Source organism: Lonchura striata, chromosome 24 (assembly GCF_046129695.1).
Source record: "Lonchura striata isolate bLonStr1 chromosome 24, bLonStr1.mat, whole genome shotgun sequence".
Taxonomy (NCBI): Eukaryota; Metazoa; Chordata; class Aves; order Passeriformes; family Estrildidae; genus Lonchura; species Lonchura striata.
Window position 1 is genome coordinate 6,446,730 of NC_134626.1, and position 21,615 is coordinate 6,468,344.

Genomic DNA, 21,615 nt, shown 5'->3' on the forward strand with positions numbered 1-21,615 from the left:
TCCCCCCGTTTCCCACACCCCCACCCCAATTCCCACATTTCCCACACCCCCACCCCAATTCCCCGTCCCCCCGTTTCCCACACCCCCACCCCAAATCTCTCATCCCCCCGTTTCCCACACCCCCACCCCAATCCCCCCATTTCCCACACCCCCACCCCAATCCCCCGTCCCCCCGTTTCCCACACCCCCACCGCCCCCGCCCGTTCCGCGCACGCGCACTCCCGCTCGCGCCCCCCCCCGCGCGGGGCGTTGCGCGCTCTCGCCCCGCCCCCCCGCCAGCCCCGCGGCGCGCGCCCCGGGGCGCAGTGCGCCTGCGCGGGGGCCCCCGTGTGGCGCTGCGCGAGGCGCGGGCAAGGGAAGGGAAAAGGGAAGGGGAGGGGGGGCGAAGCGAGCGAGCGAGCGCGGCCGGGCCGGCGGAGCAGCGGGAGCGCGGGGGGGGGAAGGAGGAGGAGGCGGCGGCGGGGGCGCCGCGCTGCCGCTGCCGGAGGAGGAGCAGGAGGAGGCAGCGGGAGCGAGCGAGCGGGCGGCGCGGCGTGGGGAGCCGGCGAGGGAGCGCAGCCGCGGCGGAGAGCGAGCCCGGCGCCCGGCAGCCGGCCCGGCGGGCAGGGGGCCCCCCCGGCGGGGATGGTGCGGTCCGGCGGCCGGTGGCGCTGAGGGCGGCCGGGCCCCGCGGCGGAAGGGGCGGAGGGCGAGGCGGAGGCGGCGGCGGGCAGCGAGCGGCGGCCGGCGGCGCGGCGCGGGGGCAGGCGGCGGCCGGGAGCCGGGGCACGGGCGGCGGGCTCGCCCCGCGCCGCGCAGCATGGTCCGGGAAACCAGGCACCTCTGGGTGGGCAACCTGCCGGAGAACGTGCGCGAGGAGAAGATCATCGAGCACTTCAAGCGGTGAGTGGCGAGCGGGGCCCGTCCGGCCCGACCCGCGGTGTGGGGAAAAACGGGGGGAAAAACGTGGGAAAGGGGGGGAGGAGTGCGCGGAGACGGCGGTTCCCGTGGAGAGGAGGAGGAAAACAGCGCTGTAAATAACCCGCGCCATGGCGGGATCGGCGGCGCGGCCGGAGCGGGGAAATACAAAAATGGCTAAAAATGGACCCGAAACGACGGAGCAGCAGCGAGTGGGGCTCGGCGGTCGTCACGGAGCGGATCCCATACCGAGGATGTCGGGAGGCAGCGCTGAGCCTGGCCGATTTATTTTCCATTCCATTCCTTTTTTTTTTTTTTTTTTTTTTTTTCCCGATTATTCAGCGCTCGGACTTTTTTCTGTTTATTTTTGCCCATTTCACTGCGTTTCCCTCCCACCTGGAGCCGTGGAGGATGCTGCGTGTCCCCCCGAGGTGCAGCGAGCTGTGGGAACCGAAGCGCCGGCAGCTGCAAAAACGTGACTCTGGGGAAAAAAAAAAAATATCACGCAAACCCACGGAGAAAACACGGGATCCTGCACGCGGGAAGCACTCTGGACTCTTTATATTGTGCTGGGTTGTTTTTTCCTTGTTTTTTTTTTTTTTTTTTAATTGCATAGGTTAATCCTGCTCATAAGGAAGTAGTAGCTGTTTGCATGGTTGGGTTTTTTTCCTCCTCCCTCCGTCTTTCCCTGCGAGGAGGAGGAGGAAGAGGCTTCTCCCCCGCCGCCTCACCAACACCTTTTTCCTGTGGAAATGCTCTCAAGTTGATGCACCCCACGCTGGAAGCTGGTTTTTAGGAAGAAAAAGAGAGCAACGAGCTCTGCTCAGCTCATGGCCCCTACAGGCGCTTCACTTTAATCCCACCAGCAGCAGAAAAAAATGGATTTTGAAGCTTCCTTTAATCTTCCTGTGCTGGAAAAATGACGGAGCCTCCTTAATAATGAGTCACCATGGGAAAAATAGATGCGGTGACACCGAGAGAGAGAAGCGAAGGTCCCAGCGCCTCTTCCCTGGTTTCTGGTCGTCTTGTTGTGGAAGGACTGGGGGTCTCGTATCCCCCTCCATCCTCCTGGCCTCAGCTGCTGTAGCAGCCAAACCCCATCTCTGCATCCTCATCGCTCTGAAATTGCCCTGTTTTAATCAAGCTTCACCTTTTTTTGCCTTTATTATCCCCCTGAGCCAAGAATTTGCCGCTTGGTGAAGGCGCGGGATGGTGGATGTATATTCAGGGTGGTTTGTCATGTCCCTCAAGTCCAGGTTCTGTGACCCAGTGCTGTTTACAAAGCCAGGTTTTGGGGGGAAAACCTCGCTCTAGGGTTATTTGGTTAATTCCAGCGGTAGCTAGCTGAGGGATTAGGTGCTCCACAGTGAAAATCTGACATTCCTAGGTTTTATTTTGTCCAGTCCTCCTCCTTTTATAAGATGTATTAAAGGAGGGAAAAAGTTGCCATGGTGCTGTTGCTTGGAGATGGATGGGAAAAATGGCAGGCGCTGAATTAATTACCTTTTTTTGGTTGTTTTGCCTGGGCAAATTACGATCAGAGGTTTGGGCAGGAGCTTTGTAGCCAGGCATTTCCCCCCGTTTTTCCCAAGTGATTTTTGCCCTGGATTTGTGTGTTTGGATGAGGCTGATCTCACGGCTGTAAACAGTTAAAACACGCTTCAGCCCTTTGGCTGCAGGTACTAAAGCAGGGGGAGGGAATGGCACGCCGCCTCCGAATGCTAGTGGGATGTAACCACTGGAATATTTGTGGCTGGAAAAGGGGTGAGGGGCTGAGCGGGGAGCCGGGTCCGAGGCTGGGTGTGTAGGTGCTGTAGGTGGACAATGGAGCGAGCCTTCCTTTGTATGCCCGTGCTCGCCTGGGGGAAGGGACAGGCGCTGCACAAGGGCTTGCACGGCGTGGTGGGTTTCTCCAGAGGGAAGGGAAAGCGGCTGCCCGGCCGTGGAGGTGGGAAGGGGAAGGCTCCCTTCTCGGAAAGGACGCTGTAGTCGGGAGAGAAGGTCTTTTCGGATGGAGCGGGGCTTGGCAGAGCCCGGTTCCCACCCATCCCCCAGCCTGGGAATAGGGCGAAGCGTGTGCGGGGAGGCTGAGCCATGGGAGCGGGGCGAGGTTTGGGGGAAAACCGCCTCAAACCTCAACTGGGCTGCGGCCGGGAATCGCCTCACCCCCGGAGCCTCTGTGCAGCTCACCCGAGTGTTTGTTTTTCCACTGGGCTTGGGAGATGCTGTCCTTCCCAGATGGAAGCCCGTTTTCGCTGGGTTGTTGCGCGGTCCCTGCTAGGCACGAGTTTGAGAAACGACCATTTTTGTTTCCAAACAAGCAAAAATTCAGGGAAAACTCCTAAAACTTACAGCTCTGCAGGAGTATGGAGGGTTTGCTGCCTCTCCTCCCCCTTCACTTAACCACCGACTGTGGGAACTTTGCTGGGATTTGCAGCCTCACAAGGAATTCTATAAAGGGATGAATTAAGAATTGTGAAGAAATATATGTTTTTATTATTTTTCCCCAAATGCTTCTGATTGGTTTGTTTAGTTTAGTGAGGTGAATGGAAGTAACACTCCCTAGTATGGATTCTTCTCTCAAATTAGAGAATACTGAAGCTGGTCTCGAGAAGCACTGGCTTACATGAGCAGTGCTATTTTTTTCCTTAGAAGCCCTTTTTAAAATCTGTTTCTCTGATATTAAAGGGGATTGCAAAGGAGAGATTTTTCCATGCAATTCAATACATTGAAATTGTCTTTTAGTTTCTTACCCAAATACTCCCTTTGCAAAAACAAATGCTCTATATTTCCTTTCAACTGAGCTGTTAAGGCACCCTGAAATAGAAATGCAGCCAGTGCCAGGATTGGAGATCCACTGTTCAGGTGGAATGAGTAGCAAATCTGAGTTATGATCTGGGAGATGTGAGCTTGGGGAAGTGGTGGGAGCAGGGGTTTGGGTTCACCTAATTAATGCTGGAATTAAACCCGTCGTTTACCATCACTGAAACAGATGCTCAGCAGCTTGCAGAACAAGGCGACTAAATATAGTAACACTTGTCCCCAACACAAGTGCTGCCCTTCCATATTTTTTTCCTCCCTGTGTTTTCTTCCAGTTATCTGAAAGAACATGGCTTTGTCCCTTTACTGGTGTTTTAAAGGGCAAAGAGGAGTAAAAGCCTCTTAATGATGGACCATGTGACTGCTGTGTGCAATCTCCTGTGCTGGGGAGAATTAAGACATTCAGTGGCAACCAAGTCTAGTATTTCGAGAAACAAGAGTGCTCCTTGAAAATCAACAGAATACATTGCAGATCAGGGAATCTTGGAGAAGATAAATAACTTAAAAGGTTTTTTTGGGGTGGGAAATGGGCTTTGGGTGGCTTCGCTGTGTTCCAGTGTCTGTTTCGCAGGAGATGCTTTGGATACCTCCTGGAGAAGTGGTTGGCATTTTAAACATAACTGCAAAAAAACCTGCCATGACAGCCAGTGTCTGTTTTCAGTAATTCCTAGAGAATATTTGGTCAGTTTGTGAGTAAATGTTTTGTCTTGATGGCTTGGAGTGTGAGTAAATGTTTTGTCTTAATGGCTTGGAGTGTAAATTCGGCCTGGGAGGGTGGAATCTGTGCCTTCTGCTGCGTGTCACTGCTGTGGACTGAGGTGGTGTAGGGGAATTTAGGTAGCTTTGGTCCAGGCTGTGACCTGGCAAGAAGCCACTGCTGATGTTGAACACTTGGAGGAAAAACTTCTCACATCAGACACTGGCAGGTCCTGCAGTGCCTTTCCACATGAACTGGCCTGAGTCAGAAGGAACAGTGCTCCTGGTTTTCCAGTAAAGCTCTTAAATGTGTTCCCTGACTTTTTTTGGTGATCGCTGCTAAGTCCTTGGATATCACTTGGGATGCAAGCATATGGATGGTTATCCTAACTCAGCTCAGCCCATAGAGATCTCTATCCAGGTGTACTTTCATTGTAGAAAAATACAGAAGTAAGGCCACTGAACTATTCCTGTTTCATCACTGGGTTTGTGTCAGTTTAGGTATTTTCACAGATGAGGTACTGCCTTTTTCAACTCAGAGCTGTGAGGGAGGGGAGGGTACAGTTTACACCTGTGTTCTACTGGAGTGATGTCTGGAATAATGGGTGGCATCAGAACTTTGTTGGTGCTGGTTTTACAAACACTTCCAGTAATGTAATCCAGAGACCATAGTAGGATGTTTGTTTGGGAGACTGCAGCAGGGGGATTTAAATAATTGCCCAGAATCAGAAGGGGAGCACATGAGGCAAGTTCTTTTGGTGGGTTCCACTGAAAGGCAGCCTTGCATGGAGCGTAGGCTGGTCAGTCAAGTGGCTCATTGGGGTGATGGTGGTGCCAGTTCTGGTGGTGGTTTGCTATCAGATCTTTAATAATTCTGTTCCTAGTACAGATCCCAGGCGCCCTAAAGCAGCACAGGCACCACCTCAGTGGCATCCTGGCTTGGCACCCAGCAGTGTCTGCCTGCAGCTGCCTCCTGGTTCTCACAGGTCAAGTCTGGAGGGTGGCTCCTGAGCAAGCTGAGATCCACGGCTGCTCTGGATTCTGCTCTGTGCCTGCACTTGAGGTGGCAGCTCGTTGACGCCACACTGGCCAAGGAAATGGCTGGGTAATTATTCAGAGAAACTTAATGAAAAGCCACAAAGAGTGTAGATTTGGACTAAGCTTCTATTAAGTGGTTTTATGTGCTGAGCTGTAGTAAAAAGATAAGTTGATGACACTTGGTCACAAAATTCTGTCATCTGCTGAGCCTGGCTGGCATTGTTTCTTCTTGAAGTTTCTTCAAAGGTCCAGGCTGTGTTTAGTTGTGATTATTTGTGATTTGATGTGAGCAGCTTCTGTTGTTGCTGAGCCGTTCAAGAGCGATGTTGGCTTTTGGTATTTTGTGCCCTTACTGTAAATTCATTTGGTACAGCAGTAAGATAATCCCTGCAGAGTACAAGAAAACAGATTTATATGTTGAGAACTTACCAGTCCAGTGAGGCATACAAAGGTATTAAATCCATTCATCAGGTCAGAATAGGAGATGATAAAGGCTTAAATTCACTTTGTGATAGCCTTGTTTACTGGTTTTTTATTCCTCCTTGCTTTTCATAGGCCAGAAAATCATGCCAAGTTCCCTGGCAAATGACCTTAAGGAGTGTCCAAAATTAGGTCCTTGTCTTTACTGAGGGTGAAGAGGCACTTGCTGGCTTTCCATAAAAAAAGGAAGTAAATATCCAAATGAGAGGAAGGCAGATACTGGATGAGGTGATGAGTCAGGGCGGACCTGGGGCTCCTCAGGAACTTTGTTTTTGTGAGCTGATGTGTCACAACTGCAGCTTGTCTTGCTGTTGTGGTGGTTTCACACCGCTGTTGGGTTGTGAGGAAGAGGAGATGCACTTTTGCTTGTGAAGAGACAGCTGAGAAATAACAGACACCAAAACTGTTTTCTGAAGATGTTTGCAAAGGGGTAGAACTGAGGGTCACCCCTCCTGGCTGCTTTTAGGCTGCTGAAAGTTTTGGGAGAGTTGCTGTTGGGTGTGAGTTGTGGAGCTGCCACTGTGTTGGATACGCTCTGGATTTGTAGCTACCAAAAATAAGAACCAGTGAGATATTTCACTTGTGTTTTTTATTAAGTTCATTGAACTTGCTGAGGTCTGAGAACGCCCTGAAACCAAAGACTGCAAGGACAAACATTCCTAAACAATGAATTGAGGAATAAACTAGAAAAATGATTGCTCTCCATAATAAGATTCTGAGTTTAACTGCGTCTTTGGCATGCTGATTTAGGAATCTTGTGGGAGGAAGAGGAGCCTGAGGATGGAAATTCACAGTGTACAACCAGCCTCGCTGCTTTCCTTTGCTCAAGTTTTTGTGGTGTTCTGAAGATTCCTTGGACAGTTAATGAAAATCAGACAGAAGTTGCTTTTTTCATCACCCAGGCTACGAGTCATCAGTGTTTCCCTTCTGGTGATTGTACACACACACTTGTTCGGAGGTTTCACCTTTCTGCCTGGGGAGTAATGGCAGCTCAGATCTCCTGAAACCCATCTCCATCACTGTTCTGCAGCAGCACATTCGGAGGTGATGAAGGCTCCTGGACCATGAATAAAACAGCAAGTGCTTTGGTTTGTGCATTTCAGTAGTTACCGTTTAACCTGCTGTAATCATCTCCTGCAATCTGTAAAATCCTGCAGTGTGAAGATAACATCCTTCAGTAGAAGAACATACCTCGTTCCAGGTTTTTTATAAATACACCAGATAATCCCAGGACCTGCTGCAGCCTGGTCTGTCTGCAGGAAAGATTGAAGGCAGCACCTCTCAATTTGGTGCAAACAACATCCTTCCTGGGATGTATTTTTTGGAAATGCATTCTATGGCCGTTGTGTGTGGCTGGCTCTGGACTGGAGTTTGTGTGTCAGTGCCCTGTGTGAGGTGCAGATGTTGGGGGTGACTTGGATGAGAAGGAGCAGAGTTCAGATGCAAAAGGAGCATCAGTTTTTTTGCTCAAACTGATCATGGGAGGAGAGCAGCAGTCTTTCACAAGACTGGTTAGAGATCAGACATCTTTAAGAACAAAAGGGAGCTTTTTTTGCTTCCTTTTTCTTCCCCTTTTTAATCAACAACTTAAAACTGAGAGCACTTTTTTTGTATGAGCACACTTAGATCTGGAGTGTGAGCTTCCGCATCTGATCAGAATGCCCTGAGAGTGCTGTCATCTCTCCACTGAGAAGCCAGAGAAGTCCAGATGTCTTTGGAAGCAAGGTGAATGGATGATCTGCAGGGCTGTCTGTTGGATACTGCTGGTGAGATAGTTCTGACCTGTGTGTGTTCCTCTTGCATGCCCCTCTGTCCAAATGGAGGAGCTTGCACATCTTTTACTATTCCCAGTGTGGTAGGAAATGAGAGCAGTGTTCAGACTAAGTTGCTGTCATGAAGGTGGTCAGGTACACAGTCAGAGCTGGATTTGAAACCATCTTTTAGCTCAACAAAGAAAGGCCGGATTGTAAATGATTTTATTTAAGCAAGTGGTGAATCACCTACAGTTTTTTTCCAGGAAGAAAACTGACCTGGTTGTGTTTGCTATCCATGGGATTCATTGAGAGTAACTTGGTGTTCCTGTCACAGCTTTCCCTGTGTCTTCACTGAGGTGTTCACGGCTTCCGCACGGCACAAAGCTCCACGCCGTGGTCCATCTGCTCCTGCTGCCGGGTGAATACCTCCTGTCCTCATTAACAGTGATGGCTGCCAAAGAGATCACAGAGGCTCATTTAAATGTCCCTCTTTAGGCTCTCTGTGGCAGCTGCGGGTGACCTGTAATAGTTAATAGGGCAAAATAAGAAAAATAAATTGCCAAGTTGTATGTTTAAAGAAGTCATCTTTGGAGGGGAAAGAAGTCTTCCGGCCTCATTAGCATCCTTACTGTGAGGGGAATAAAAGCTCAGGGTGGATGAGTATCTCCCTTGTATGTGTAGTCAACATCTGATTTAATTTCATGTGATCTGTGAGATGCTGCTCTTAGGAAGGCAGCTGGATATACATCCAGACAGCCAATGGCCAGCACAGTCACTTCCTTGTAATCAAAGTCTCAGTAAACCTTTGGTCTTTTTCTTAACTCTCAAACAACGTATTGGAAGAATTAGTAGCAGAGAATCTTTGCCACATTTAAAAAACAGAAGTGGCTGCGAGATTGATGTTGTAGATGATAATGCTGGTTGTGGGTATGGTGAGATACACAGTTTTTTGGCAGCAGTTGAGCTCAGGAAGCATCTCTTCCTCTACATCCTTTCAGAGTTTACAGCCCCTGGGTTGGCTGCAGTTAATGCTCTTGCCTAGCTTGTGTCAGTCTGATTTTTTAGCTTAAAGGTGAAGTTCATCACTGAAACAGCATAAAAGGAGGGAGCAGCTTTCCCAGCAGTTGTGTTGGTGTATCTGGTTGTGTGGTGTATCCTTGAACCCCAGGACGAGCCCTCTTGATCTGGTAGTGCATGTTCACCTCCAGATTCAGCTGTACTCATGTCTTTGGTGTGGGGAGGCCTCCTTTAAAGCCAAGGTGTGAAACCTCGCCTGTTGTTGCGATGAAACTCAAGTTTCCAGCTCAGCTTTGCAAAACCTTGACTTTGAATTGCACTAAAAGGAAAGCCATTAAAGTCTGGCTGGTTCAGGAGCTCTGTTCTGGAAAGTCCCGGGTTCTCACCTGTGGAGAAAGTGCCTGGAGCGCAGGTAGTCACTGCAGACAAAACACACCCGAGTGTGTGCCTGCCTCTTGCCGGGTGCTTGTCAGTGGGGAATATTATTTTCCTTGTGCTGACACCTGGCTCACGCCAAGGACTGTGCTGCCAGTTGGTTTAGTCACAGGGACAAGCACTTTCTCCAGGGCAATGGAAGCCGTGAGTCATGAAGCAATGAAATAACATTTGCACATCTGCGTTTGGTGACTGGCTGGTGTGGCAGAGCGGGAGTGGCTGGACTGACTGGGAACTGGCTGGATTTCCTCCCTGGTGTCAACATCATAACCTTTTAGCATTGGTGAGCTTTTATGATTAGGGATTTGACTGAGAGTCCTTGGATCCATGGCTGATTTCTGTTAGAAATTAATTTCAAGTTGTCAAACCTGTGGGCTGAAGTGATGTCAGTCACTTGTTCAAACCCAGTTGAGGTTTGAGGGGAGAGAGGAGTTCTATCACTTGAGGTCCCAGAGACTACAGACAGATAAACATTTTTTTTTCTTCTGAAGTACCGTTTTCTGGAAAGTATACAAAACCTTGGAGAAGAGGTTGTAAATGTCTGTTACTGGAGAAGTCTGTACCAGTGAGACCAAGACTTCCAAACTTCAGGATGATCCACATCAAGTGCTGTGCAGCATGGCAGGGAGACAATAATGTTGTGACTCTGCATTTTCCTCCATCTGCTGCCAAATACATGCAAAGCAGAGCTTGGAGAAGCAGAAGTGAGATGGGGAATTACCCTTTCATGTAAGAATGAAAAAAACTTGATTAATCAAGAGATTCCCCTACAGTTGCAATGCAGTGCGTTCTTAACATCAAATCCAAACAAATCCTAAAATCAGTCACGCAAAAGAACAGGCTTGAGCAATTCCCCTGCAGAAAGTGTTGAATGTAGCCTATCACCACTGGTGTTTTTGAAGCAAATCTGCAGATTATGCTTTAAGCTGGAAGAAAAAAAAAATGCCCTGGAGATGGAATTTGGCGGCTCTGTGTCTAGCGTGTAGGAACGTGACGGTGCGCATCTGTGTAGGTTGGGGATAAAGAATCACAGCTCGTTGTACTTGAGACAACACAGCTGAACATGCAGAGTTCCTACATATTTCTGTAACCTTTCTGTGCTTCTACAAATAGTGATATTTATTCTGATCTGCTTGGAGAGCCAGATTGAGGTATTCCTGCCATGTGTATATATATCTTCCCTAATCAATTTTGAGCCCATTTGCCAGTTTTGGCTAAACCTGAGGGCAAAGGGGATATTCAGTCTCAGAGACATGACGTTCCTTTGAGTTTTGTGAAAACAAGCGGTTTTAATAGAGGAGAGAGACCTGATTAGCGACCCCATGGAGAGAAAAGCTGCAGTGAGAGCACAGCCCTTATTAGACATTAAAGAATCCACATGGGAGAGAGGTGTTCCTGACCGTGGGAAAAGCTGCAGTGGGAACTGGCAGTTATTGGACGCCAGAGAATTCGACCTCAAGACATGCATCTGTAAGAAATGAGTCTTCATTAGTTCTGCTCACAAAGCTGCTTTGATTTTTTTTTTTTTAATAATATATATATACCAATAAGCTATGGGTGCTTCTGTGCTTTTCCATGATTGTTCTGAAGAAACAACTAGGAAAAGTGTCTTAGTAAGTGACTTTTCTCTGTCCTGGCTGGCTGAGGTGGGTGTGCCTTGTGTGGTTACCCTGGCAGCTGAAAGTGGCTGATGTTGTGTTGAGCCCTCCACTCCAGCGTGGTGGAGCTCTGGCTGGGCTGATGCAATGCCAGGTTCTCCTGGCGCTGCTGGCAGCGGAACTGCTGACTGGGGTAGGGAGGATATTAAATGTAGCCCAGTGAGATGTTGCATGGAGTGCTGAGAGGCGTTTTTATTCATCCAGCTTCATGTAATCCCCATGTCCAAAGCTTGGGTTCAGCTCCCCTGCCCTCCTCTTCACCCTGGTTTGAAAGGTTGCTGGGACTCCTCCTTGAGGCTGTTCTGTGTCCTGGGGGTCTTGCAGTGGAGCTGGTCAGTATTTTAAGGAATGGATGCATCTATATTCACATGTGACCTGGTGTGTGTTGGCTGCAACAGCTGATCTGTGGCAGAACTGGTTGTCATGGGGTTGCAGAAAAATTTCTTGGTGTATTGACTCTTGGATTAAATCCTTGCTACTGAAAGTGGGAACTATGAAAAGCCAGGTTTAAGTATTTAGTTTCTTCCCTCTATGACATGTAATAATTTCATTCGTATATTAATACTTCATCAGTATCCAGAAGGTCACTTTGCAGTAAAGACATAAATAAAATGTCCTCAGGAATCAGTCTTACTTGGGGTCTCAAAATGGAGCATTTGGCTGAGCTGTAAAGAAAGAGGCGAGCATTTGTTCCAGCATGGCTTTATCTCTGGCCTGTCTGATCTGTTGAGCGTTTTGCTCCTAAATACCAGAGGTATCAGGAGTATCAGTGAATGTGCCTATGCTAGCTTTTTAATTTCCTACTTTGTCATCTCTTAGGGAGGGATTACGAGTGCAGACAAAGCCCTGGCTGTTTTCTGTGCGTGGCAGGAACACGTGCTGTATCTCATTAACAAAACCCCCGTTTGTAGTCGGGAGTTGGGAGATTTCCCATTGAGTGCTGCTGGTGGCCAGAGGGAGCTGCAATGTCCAGAGGGGTCCAGGTTTGAGTGCTGGGGCAGGAGCACAGAAGTTTGAGCATTGGGCTCAGGATTCACCCCAGGATTGTCTGGCTGAGCTCTGTAACCTGATTGATTGTTTCTGTTCCTGGATTTTGACGTTTCCCTGAAGATCTTTATTACTAGAAGAGCTGCAAAGAATGCCCTGAAGAACCTTGTTTTTCTCCCCCCAGAGGTCACAGAGCCAATAAAGATCACTCTAAACAGGTTTTAAAGCATCTCAGATTGTAATCTAGAAAATGATGGGAGCTTGGTAATTAGGGCATATTTCTGAATCATTGTTGTCACAAGGGCTGTTCTTGGTGTGGCTCAAAAACCAGAGCTTCTTGTGATACAAGGAGCTCTTGTATTTTGTTTGGCACTGGGAAGATGAAGGATTTCAAAGCTGCACATCTCCTGGATTTATCACTCATGGATGAGCTTTCCTACTTGTGATGGTCTGGAGTGCTGTCCCAGCCACTTGCTCTGTCTTATCTTTATAGACACAGCAATTGATCTGCACCAGTGCTCCCAGCATAGGTGAGAAACAGGAGGAGCTGGAAACCATTGCACAGCAGGAGATGATGGTATGAGTTACCACTATGGAATTATGGTGGGGATGGCTGACGTTACTGGTGTTCTGCAGTGAATGGCTGCCACTTCTTCAGAAGGAACTGGCAAGGAAGGAGAGGTGGAGGAGTAGCCCTGTGTATTAGGAAGTGTTTGGATTGTCTAAAGCTTAATGATAGTGGTGACAGGGTTCAGTGTTTATGGGAAAGAATGGTGGGAAGGCTAACAAGGCAAATATCCCAATGGGAGTCTGTTCTAAACCACCCAGCCAGGAGACCAGTTTCATCTGAAGAGACAGATGAAATATTCTCTAAGCAGCTGGGAGAAGTCTCATGATCACTCTTGTTCATGTGGGGAACTTAAACCTACCACATGTCTGCTGGAAATATAGTAGAGAGGAAGCAGTCTGGGAGGTTCATGGAGTGTGTGAAGGAGCCAACCAGGACTTGGTATCGAGTTGTCCATAGTGAATACTGCTTCTGGTCTGCCCTGAGTGTAGCTGCTGACCCAGGCAGTCCTACCAAGTGAAATGATTGTGGCTCAACAGGTTCCCCACATTTGTTAGACTTAAAATTAAGTGTAGTTTTCCAGGATGGTGGAATTCTGCTTGTTTCTGTTAAGATCCATCTCAATGAATTGGAATTATTTTCATCCCGGCCCTGTGCACACTCTTCTCAATGGTCTGTCCCTGATTTTGCTATCTGCTGTACATTAGTTACTGTATTTATGAAACAGTGCAATTCGGAGTGGTTTTTGTTTAGATACCTTGATTTTTCTGTCTCTGAGTCTCCAAGTCTCCTTCCATGCCAGGCATGTGATGATACTGTCAAATTTTGAGTAATGCTCTGCATTACTTGAGGCATAGTTTAATTCCAAAGACTTGTGCTGCTCAGGTCTGAAGATGGTGAAATACCATCTTATATCGCTCTACATATGAAATTGCCTTTCTAAAAAAACATTATAAGCATATATATAAATTTTATGGCAGTAAAGCAGGTGTCTGTGATGCATATAAAGCTTGGAAGACGGCGAGATGTCATTTCCTTAGGATAAGTGTGTTAGAACTGCTGCGTATTTCATTTATTGTATCACTGCCCTCGTTGTGATCAGTTGTAGTGCTGTAATCTTTGCAAACGCCCGTGTAGAGACACAAGTTCCCTTTGTGTTGCTGGCTCAGGAACTCTCTCAGTGGTGAATATTAAACACCTTTTGTGAGCGGTGCGGGCGGGAGACGCTCACTGTGCGATTCCTGCTGGGAGCTGGTGGAACTAGAGGCTGGTGCTCAACTCCAAACAGGATTTCTGCAGGATAGCTGTCCCTGTGGCTCCGTGTCCTGCTGCTGGTAAGATCCCAGTGTGGTCGGTGCTGCTATTTGCTGTGTTATTTTGTGTATTCTATGGCTGGGAAGCGACTACACGTGCTGTTGTGGTGGGTCAGGTCTCTCAGGCTGTGAAATGAGCATCCATGACAGCAGAAGACCCAGAACTGATGTTCTTGGACACAACAGCCTGGCTAAAAACCCCACGGAGGGTGATGGCATCCTGCTTTATGGAGGTGTAGTAGCTGCACATGCTGGATTTCCCTGTACTTAGAGCAGTCCTGCTCTGTGCAGGAGGAATGCAGGGCTGGAGTACCCCTAGCGTGGGGTATTTGGACTTATTTGGTGTCAGGAGTAAGGGAAAGAAGCACAAACATCTGGTGAAGTATTTTTTCAGGACACATTATTTTGTTATGAAATAACAACAAAGCCAGAGGAATGTGATTGGCCAAGGAAAGCTTCAAGCTGTGCAAGTGTTTTACTGAATAATGCAGGCTGGGACTTGCTGGGGTTATATAATCACAGAGGAGGAAGGAGTTTGAATGTGGCACAGCAAAATCAGCCGAGCTTTTCAGATGGCTGAAGATACCTGACTGCAGTCAAAGGGAACCTGAGCAAATACAGAATACTGGGATGTTCTGCTGTATCAGAGCAGGTTGTCAAATCATGCTTGTAATGGGCGGTGCAGAAACACACAGAAAAAGCTCCTGCACTATTTTGGGTCCTGCAGTGTCTGTTGCATTTAGTAGTTTGTGGAATGGAGCACAGCATCAGCTTCTAGATGAAAATGTGGTGAAGTTGCTTTGGCTGGAATGCAGCTGACCTGCAGACCTCTGCAGTGATGAGGATAGTTGGGTGTGAAAGGTCTTCACAAACCTGTGGGAAGTGCAGCAAGAGAAACTGTGATTTTAAGTGGGATTTGGTTTATATTAAAAGCAAATCTCCCTCACTTCAGCCTGCCTTTTCTTATCATGTACAGATCATCCTATAAAGATCCTTATCAGTTTATAAAGTATTGCAACTAAACAGTAAGGTTTGCTCACTACACAATTACTGGCTGGTGTTCTTGTAGCCCATGCTTTGTTTAGAATGCTTCTGCTTGGAGCAGCAGGGACCGTGCAGGAAGAACGTTCAGAGTGAGCAGCTGAGCTGAAATGGTTTATTAGAGCTGGAAAGCCGAGGTGCCGATCCCCGGGGTAGGGAAGGCTGTAGGGTGCGGGATGACTTCGGCTGTGCCTGGGTGACACGTCGCTCCTGGGGAGGAGGAACCAGCCCAGCCCTGCATTGGAGAGGCTGCACTTCCCAGCCTGGCTGGGCTGCCTCCTGGTTTGGGAGGAAGAGCTGAGGAGGAGGAAGGGCTGGAGAGCGAGCGAAACACGCTGAGCAGCCGTGCCAAGAGCCCAGAGACATTTCAGCTGCTTCAGTGTAGAGGTGCTTTGATCTACAGTGAATAAACCGATAATGCTTAAATTATGAATTCTTTTTCTTTGTCTGAAAAGCTGGATTAGTGTGGCTTTGTTCAAGCAGTGATTATTGGGCAACTTTTTTTCTGCAAGGGCTGCTCAATGTGTGTCTACAGCCGGGTGCTTCGGTTGTGGTGTGCTGGTGGAGGTGCTTGGTGACATAACAGCTCCTGCACGTCCTTGTCTCCTCCGCTTCAGGTTGAACTGTAAACCCCGCCGAAAACACGGCCTCGGCCGCCTTCTTTACGATGTGAAGCTAATGATTAATCAGCAGGAGTTGTGGATGGGGAAGAGGCACTAAAAGGCCTTGTTTTCATTTGAGTCTGCGGAATGGGAGCCGAGCAAAGGCACCTCTTTGTTTCTGTTGGTCTGGCAGCGATTGCAAAACGCAGCCTTGGGAAGGGCTGACGCACAGGTGTAGCGATAGGAGGCGAAGGTTGAGAGGAGCTGTTCTGCCAGCGCTACCAAAGGTCGCGGCCATGCCTCCCCTGGCCTTTTGTCCCCTCTTCCCAGCCCTCTGACGGGACAAAGGTTGCTTCTCGGAGCATGTTCACCTCCATTTTGCTTTGCTTTGGCATAAGGAAGCGCGCTGCTCTCACCGCCTCTCCTCCCCCGGCCCTTCAGAAAGTGTCGTGGTTTTTTCCTTGTAACGTTACTGTGCTGCAGTGAAGCCGTGTGGTGATGCAGCACTGCAGATCTCCCTCCTCTCCCCCTGGTCTCCTCCCGGCAGCATCTGCCAAGACAGGAGCAGCTCGGAGAGACGCCAATGGGTGCGGCCAGCCCGGATCACTCGGCACATTGATCCTGGCGGTGGGATCGAAGGATGCCTGCAGTCACAGGACTGAGGCAAACCTTCCTCTTCCAGCAGCTCCCCTGCAATACTCAGGGCTCTGTCCTCCTCGGTTTTCTTTCGTCTCCTTCTGCTCCCTTTCTCCTCCTCCTGCCTGCCTCCCTCGCTTTCAGCAAAGGCGATTGCCACAGATTATCCTCAGGGCCTGTCAAGGGTACGGGGCAGGACACCAAAGCACAGCGTATATTTATGTATCTGGATAACGGGGGATTAACAGGCGCCGTCTCGGAGTGGAGTGATTTAGCACCATGGCTGCAGTGCAATACAGTAGTAGCCTCCCCCATCCATTTCTTATTTAGGAAAAAAGAAATTAATAGCCAAAGTGCACTTCTTCCAGTATAAAAATTCATACTGGGAAGAGTCACACCTTTGCTAGGTGGGTTTTGTGGTAGATGGGGACATTGCTACACAAGTGGTTTGTATCCTGTCTGCTTTCTGGGCGGCAAGAGCTTAGATATTTGAACATTTTAAACACATTCTGTATCTTCTGCAGCAAAAGAATGACAGTTCTAACTGTGTATGTATAATAAAATGTACGTGTTACGATTTCAGAATTAGGCAGTAATTGTCAAGATGGGGAGCAGGGAGTTTTTCAGAGCCAGCTCTGATGTCACTGGCAGGCAGTTCTTCATGTGAGGTGGGCCATGGTGGCTGCAGTCAAAGGAGAGCTAGGATTTTAGGGAGATTGATACCATTATCAACAGTATCTTAATCCTGTTCCCCCCTGAAGATTGAAGGCAAGTGCAGGCTCGTGTTGCCAGAAACTGAACGTGTAAACACAGTGAGCAAGGAAAGCGTGTGTTCTAAGCAGTCAGTTTGGGAGCTACATGGTTTAGATGTGTGAGGCTTAGAGTCCATTTTTGTTTGCAGAAAACTGGCACTGAAACGTGTTAAAGGGTGATCCTAACTAGGATTCCTAATTACTTTCCATATTTTTTTGTCACGTTCATTCATGGCACGAACATTTTCTCAAATAGGCTCTTTCCTGTTTTCCTTCCCTCTCCTTCCTTTCCTGTTCCCTCTCCTGTGCTCTCTACATCTGCCACATCCAATTAGGCCATTTTTTTTCCTCACACAGATTTTATTAACCAGCTCCTCTACTCTTCTGGGCTTTCTAAATCTTACTTGCAAGGCAAGATAACGAAACCCAGCTTCCAAAGAGAGCATGCTTTGAGAAGTAGCTTTCCTGCAGTTCCATTTGCCATTATTCAAAACTTTTAATTAAATAAAATACAAAGAAAGAATAAAAAAATAACCAGAGCATTACAGATTAGGAAACTCCCAAGAATTAACATCCCTGTGCTGTACCCAGGGGCACAAAGGTGACAAGCTCAGCCCTGGGCAGCTGAGAAGCAGGAACGTGTCTTGCGTGTGACTGTGTCTCTTTATGCCCAAAAAGGCATTTATTTTTTTCTTGGAAGATGCTCTTGTTTGTGCGCACAGCCGTGTTCAGTGGCGTATAAACCAGGGAAAAAAGGGCTCTAAATCCAAACCAGGTTATATATAAGTGTAGTAGGTCAGGCTGGAATGAGAAGGCAGCAGTCAGCAAGGCAGGTTTTCAGATCGTATTTAAGGATTAGTCATCCAACAACAATGATGAAATTGTGAGGTGTAGGAAAAGCCAGGCATGAAACCGAGGCAGCTCGGGGATCTGACAGCGTGTGTGCCTCAGCCTGGCGGTTGTATATTCCCTTCTCCCTGCATGTGTGGCTGAGAACAGTTTTGCCTGTGTAAGGTCTGTTTACATCTGCCCGGCCTTGTGCTGCCTTTGTGCATAGAAATTTTTTCACAATGATTCTTTAAGGAGTTTACAAATACTTCCTGATTAGGTTTTTTATTTGTGCATCCCTTTCCTCTATGTCGGCACATTCAGAAATACACTTTTTGCCTTCTCTTGTCCTGGATTACCAACTGTAGTTCAAAGCTTTTCCCTGGTTTGCTCAGAATGTTTTGGCAGAGAGAACTGAGCACCCAAACCCTGCAGTTGTTGGCTGTTAAAATGTCACTGTGTTCATCCCGCCCAGCTTGTCCTTTCTTTTGTGAGTGGATGCAACTTATTTAAATACGTTTTTACATCTTGTTTCCTTGTGTACACAAACATGTTTGGGTTTATTTTTATTTTGCATAGACATTTACTCATCCGTAAGTGCCAGTGTTGCAGTTACTTAACATACATTACATAGGGTGGTGTCACATTCCCTCCAGCATTTCTCGGCTCCTGTTGGGCAGCTGGGTCTGCAGTGGGGGTGGGAGGCTGAACCCCAGCAGTAACTGGGTCTGGGGGTCCGTGTGTCCTGCTGGGTGTGGAAATAAATGGGTTTGGGATCAGGAGTGAGGATCACCCCTGGTTAAATACAGATCGAAGTAGTGGAATTGCTGTGTCAAGGTCATTTGTCTCCCAAGAAAATTGTTGGTTGGTTGTCTGTATTTTAACTCGTGACACAGTTTTGTTTTAATTGTGCCTCTTTAATTGTGTCAGACTAATGATGTGCAGGGTGCTCTGGTTGTGAACACCTTTCTATTTTTTCAGCTGCTGCTGCTCTGTTGCTATAAAAAGGGTGATCCCATACTAGGCTCCCCACACTTCCAGAAAGGAGTTTATATGTAACCATGGAAAGTTTAAATGGCTTTTTCCCCTCTTGGTGTCTCCCAATGATTGATTTTCCTGGCACAGGGGAAGGGTAAAGGGTTGGATGTTGATTTTGCAGCAGGCAATGTTATTAAACATGGTCTTTTCCCACCAGCACTAACATGTGTGCTCTGCTTTGCTTCTCTTCCAGATATGGACGTGTCGAAAGTGTCAAAATCCTCCCTAAGAGGGGGTCGGAAGGCGGAGTGGCAGCATTTGTGGATTTTGTGGACATCAAAAGTGCCCAGAAGGCACACAACTCTGTCAACAAAATGGGAGATAGAGACCTACGGACGGATTATAATGAGCCAGGAACCATTCCCAGTGCTGCGCGGGGATTGGATGATACAGTTTCCATAGCATCTCGTAGTAGAGAGGTTTCTGGGTTCAGAGGAGGTGGTGGGGGGCCCACTTATGGCCCCCCACCATCACTTCATGCACGGGAAGGACGTTATGAGCGGAGACTTGATGGGTAAGTTCCAAGGTTTCTCTAGGCAGGTATTTTGTATTTGATATGGTGAGAAACACAAACTCCTATCTAGGGCCCCCAGATGGATTTAAAATTTTGGGAATTATCTATGTTTCCTATTTTGGGTTGGAAACGGAAGTGATTTCTATCCCAGTGGCTGGTACCTTGTGGATCCATAGAGGATGTGTCCTGCAGCTGGTTGGATATTTACCTACACTTGAAATAAGGTGGTTTTAAGATGGAAGATTTCCTTTGGCCAGCACCGATATTGGAGTTACTCTTTTCTAGAAGTAGCGATCCCATTTCTTGGATAATATTAAGGCCTTGCTGGATGTATCCCTGCTGCCAGATGGAGCTATCTTACTCTACAACATGTGGTGAAGTTCTCTGTGGAGTATCTTCGGAATACTAGAACCTAGAATTCGGTGAAAGCTTGATGCCTAGCTCTCAGTTCTCACTATACGCAGCGGGTATGTTAATTGGATTGTCACCACAAAATTCAGAGTAGACTTTAATGATGCAGCCCCTTGGATACTACCGACAACTCTTAGCCATGGAAATAACGCTTGGATGGAGAAGACCGAAGGCAGCTTGTGATGGTTCCATTTTGGATCTACATCATTTCCAAGTTATTGGGATTATTCTTTCTGATGGTATTGGCAAAAAGAGATGACGGACATTACTAAATTTTGGAAATTATAGTTTATTTTTTTTTAAAGCTGGGATAAGAACTACTGCCTTGAATTTATTGGATGGTATACAGTCAAGACGCCAGTAGCCATGGGGAGTGGATTACTATCTAGTCTCTTAAAAAGCTCTGCTGCTCCACATTAAACATACTTTAGCTTTAAGGACGTGGTGCTAATACCCGTTTGTGGATACACCAGTGAGAAGTGACTGGGCTGGATGGTTACCAAGGCGGCCAGAGGATGCCTGCTGGCAGCAGCGTGAGGGCCCTCGGGCCTCGGGGGATCTTCTACCAGCTGCTTGATTCAGACTTAGGGCTGGAAATTAAAATTATGGATCTATTTAAGTGCCTTCTGTCTCAAGAAAGAAGTCTGGGGGTTTCAGAGTTACGGTTTCAGTCTGGGACTACTTCCGTCCAGTGGAATTTTTTTTTTTGTGTCTTGTCACTAAGATTTTTTTTTTCTTGTTGGTTCATCTAAAATATCATTTGACACCCTTGCCCATTAAGAAGGTGGATTACCCCTGTAAGAGGGGCCAAAATTGGGGAAGTTATGTTCACAATTCTCTCCCTAGATTTAATTGGGAATATAGGTCGTGTTTCCACACTTGGAAAAGGTTGGTATGTCCTGCCCTGTGTATATTAGCCCCTCTCCTAACCCAAGTCAAACCCTCTCTTTCCACTAACTCCAGTAGCACTTAGTACTAATAGATAAATGAAGAAAGCACTGTAGTCAGTAGCTGTTCAGCTCTGCTTTCTCTGTCTGTCTTTTGTGTCCTTCTCATGGATAAGGATTTGTTCTTTCTGTCAGCTCTGTAGCAGTAACCTGCTAGAAAATACTGCTTTTTCTCTGACCTCATTAAATCAGCTCTCACTGATTAACACTTTGTAGGATGCTAAATGCAATCGTTTGTAAAATTGTTGATCTTGGTCCTTCAAAAGGGGGAAAAAAGAACCAAAACAGAGACACATTTCTGTGCCAGATGCTGAAATGGCTTTCAAAATTTCATTGTTGCAAGCAAGAGGTAATGGAAATAGAAATGCAACAATGAATTTCAAGCAGATGTAGAAGATAATGACATTCTCTTGCACTTGTTAAGTAGTTTTTTATATATCGTTTGAGAGAAAAAAATGCAGGCAAGATCTGAGGGAGCCCTATAGAAAGCTTCATGTGAGTTACACTTTAACAACAGAGAGTGAATATATTGAGAAGATTAAGGATCTAGTGATTCATTGGAGAAAGAATGGAAGGAACTTCCTGAGATGCTAATCGAAAAAACATTCAAATCCCATTTTCAGTTCATAAAAGATCCCTGAAATATTTCTGCCATTTGAACTAGAGCTGTGATGCAGGAGAGGAGGAGGAGGCACAAGGCAGAATTGGGTTATCAGGATGCAGGTGACTGCAGTGACTCATAACAGATTCTAAAGGAAGAATATGATAGAGAAGCTGAAAAAAAAGGTTGAAATGTCCTTGTAAGATGGATAATTAATTTTTTAATTAATTTTGGCTACCCTGACATATTTAGAATTTTAGAAGTATTTTTTAAATGTTCAAAGTAACCATTCTGGATTTTCCATTTTGTGGATGTAACCAAGATGTACCATCCTGGTACTTGTCTAAATTGGAATACTCAACCTATTTGTAGTGTTCCTTTATATGTCAATCTCTTTATTTGAGAGATCACACTAACTCAGAACATCACCGAGCCTTTCTCAATTTAGAATGTTTAAAACACTGAAAAGAACTGGACTGTAGCTGCTGGAAAGCAGCAGCTTGTGCAGATAGAAATTCTGTGATTGCAGCAGTTGTAACAAAAACACTGCCTAAAAATTGGATTCCCAGTCCTTGTGTAGGG

At 47.2% G+C, this 21,615-nt stretch overlaps 1 protein-coding gene across 3 annotated transcripts in view; it reads left to right on the forward strand.

The window, feature by feature from the left end:
- Nucleotides 1–744: 744 nt before the first annotated feature.
- SPEN (spen family transcriptional repressor) overlaps nucleotides 745–21,615 on the forward strand; it is a 66,430-nt gene continuing 45,559 nt past the window's right edge. For all 3 annotated transcript variants that reach the window (XM_021537848.3, XM_021537849.3, XM_021537850.3), the window contains exons 1-2: nucleotides 745–882; nucleotides 18,754–19,074. In XM_021537848.3, coding sequence (XP_021393523.1) covers nucleotides 800–882; nucleotides 18,754–19,074 — 404 coding nt within the window. In that variant the 5' untranslated portion in view covers nucleotides 745–799. The remainder of the gene's footprint in view (nucleotides 883–18,753; nucleotides 19,075–21,615) is intronic.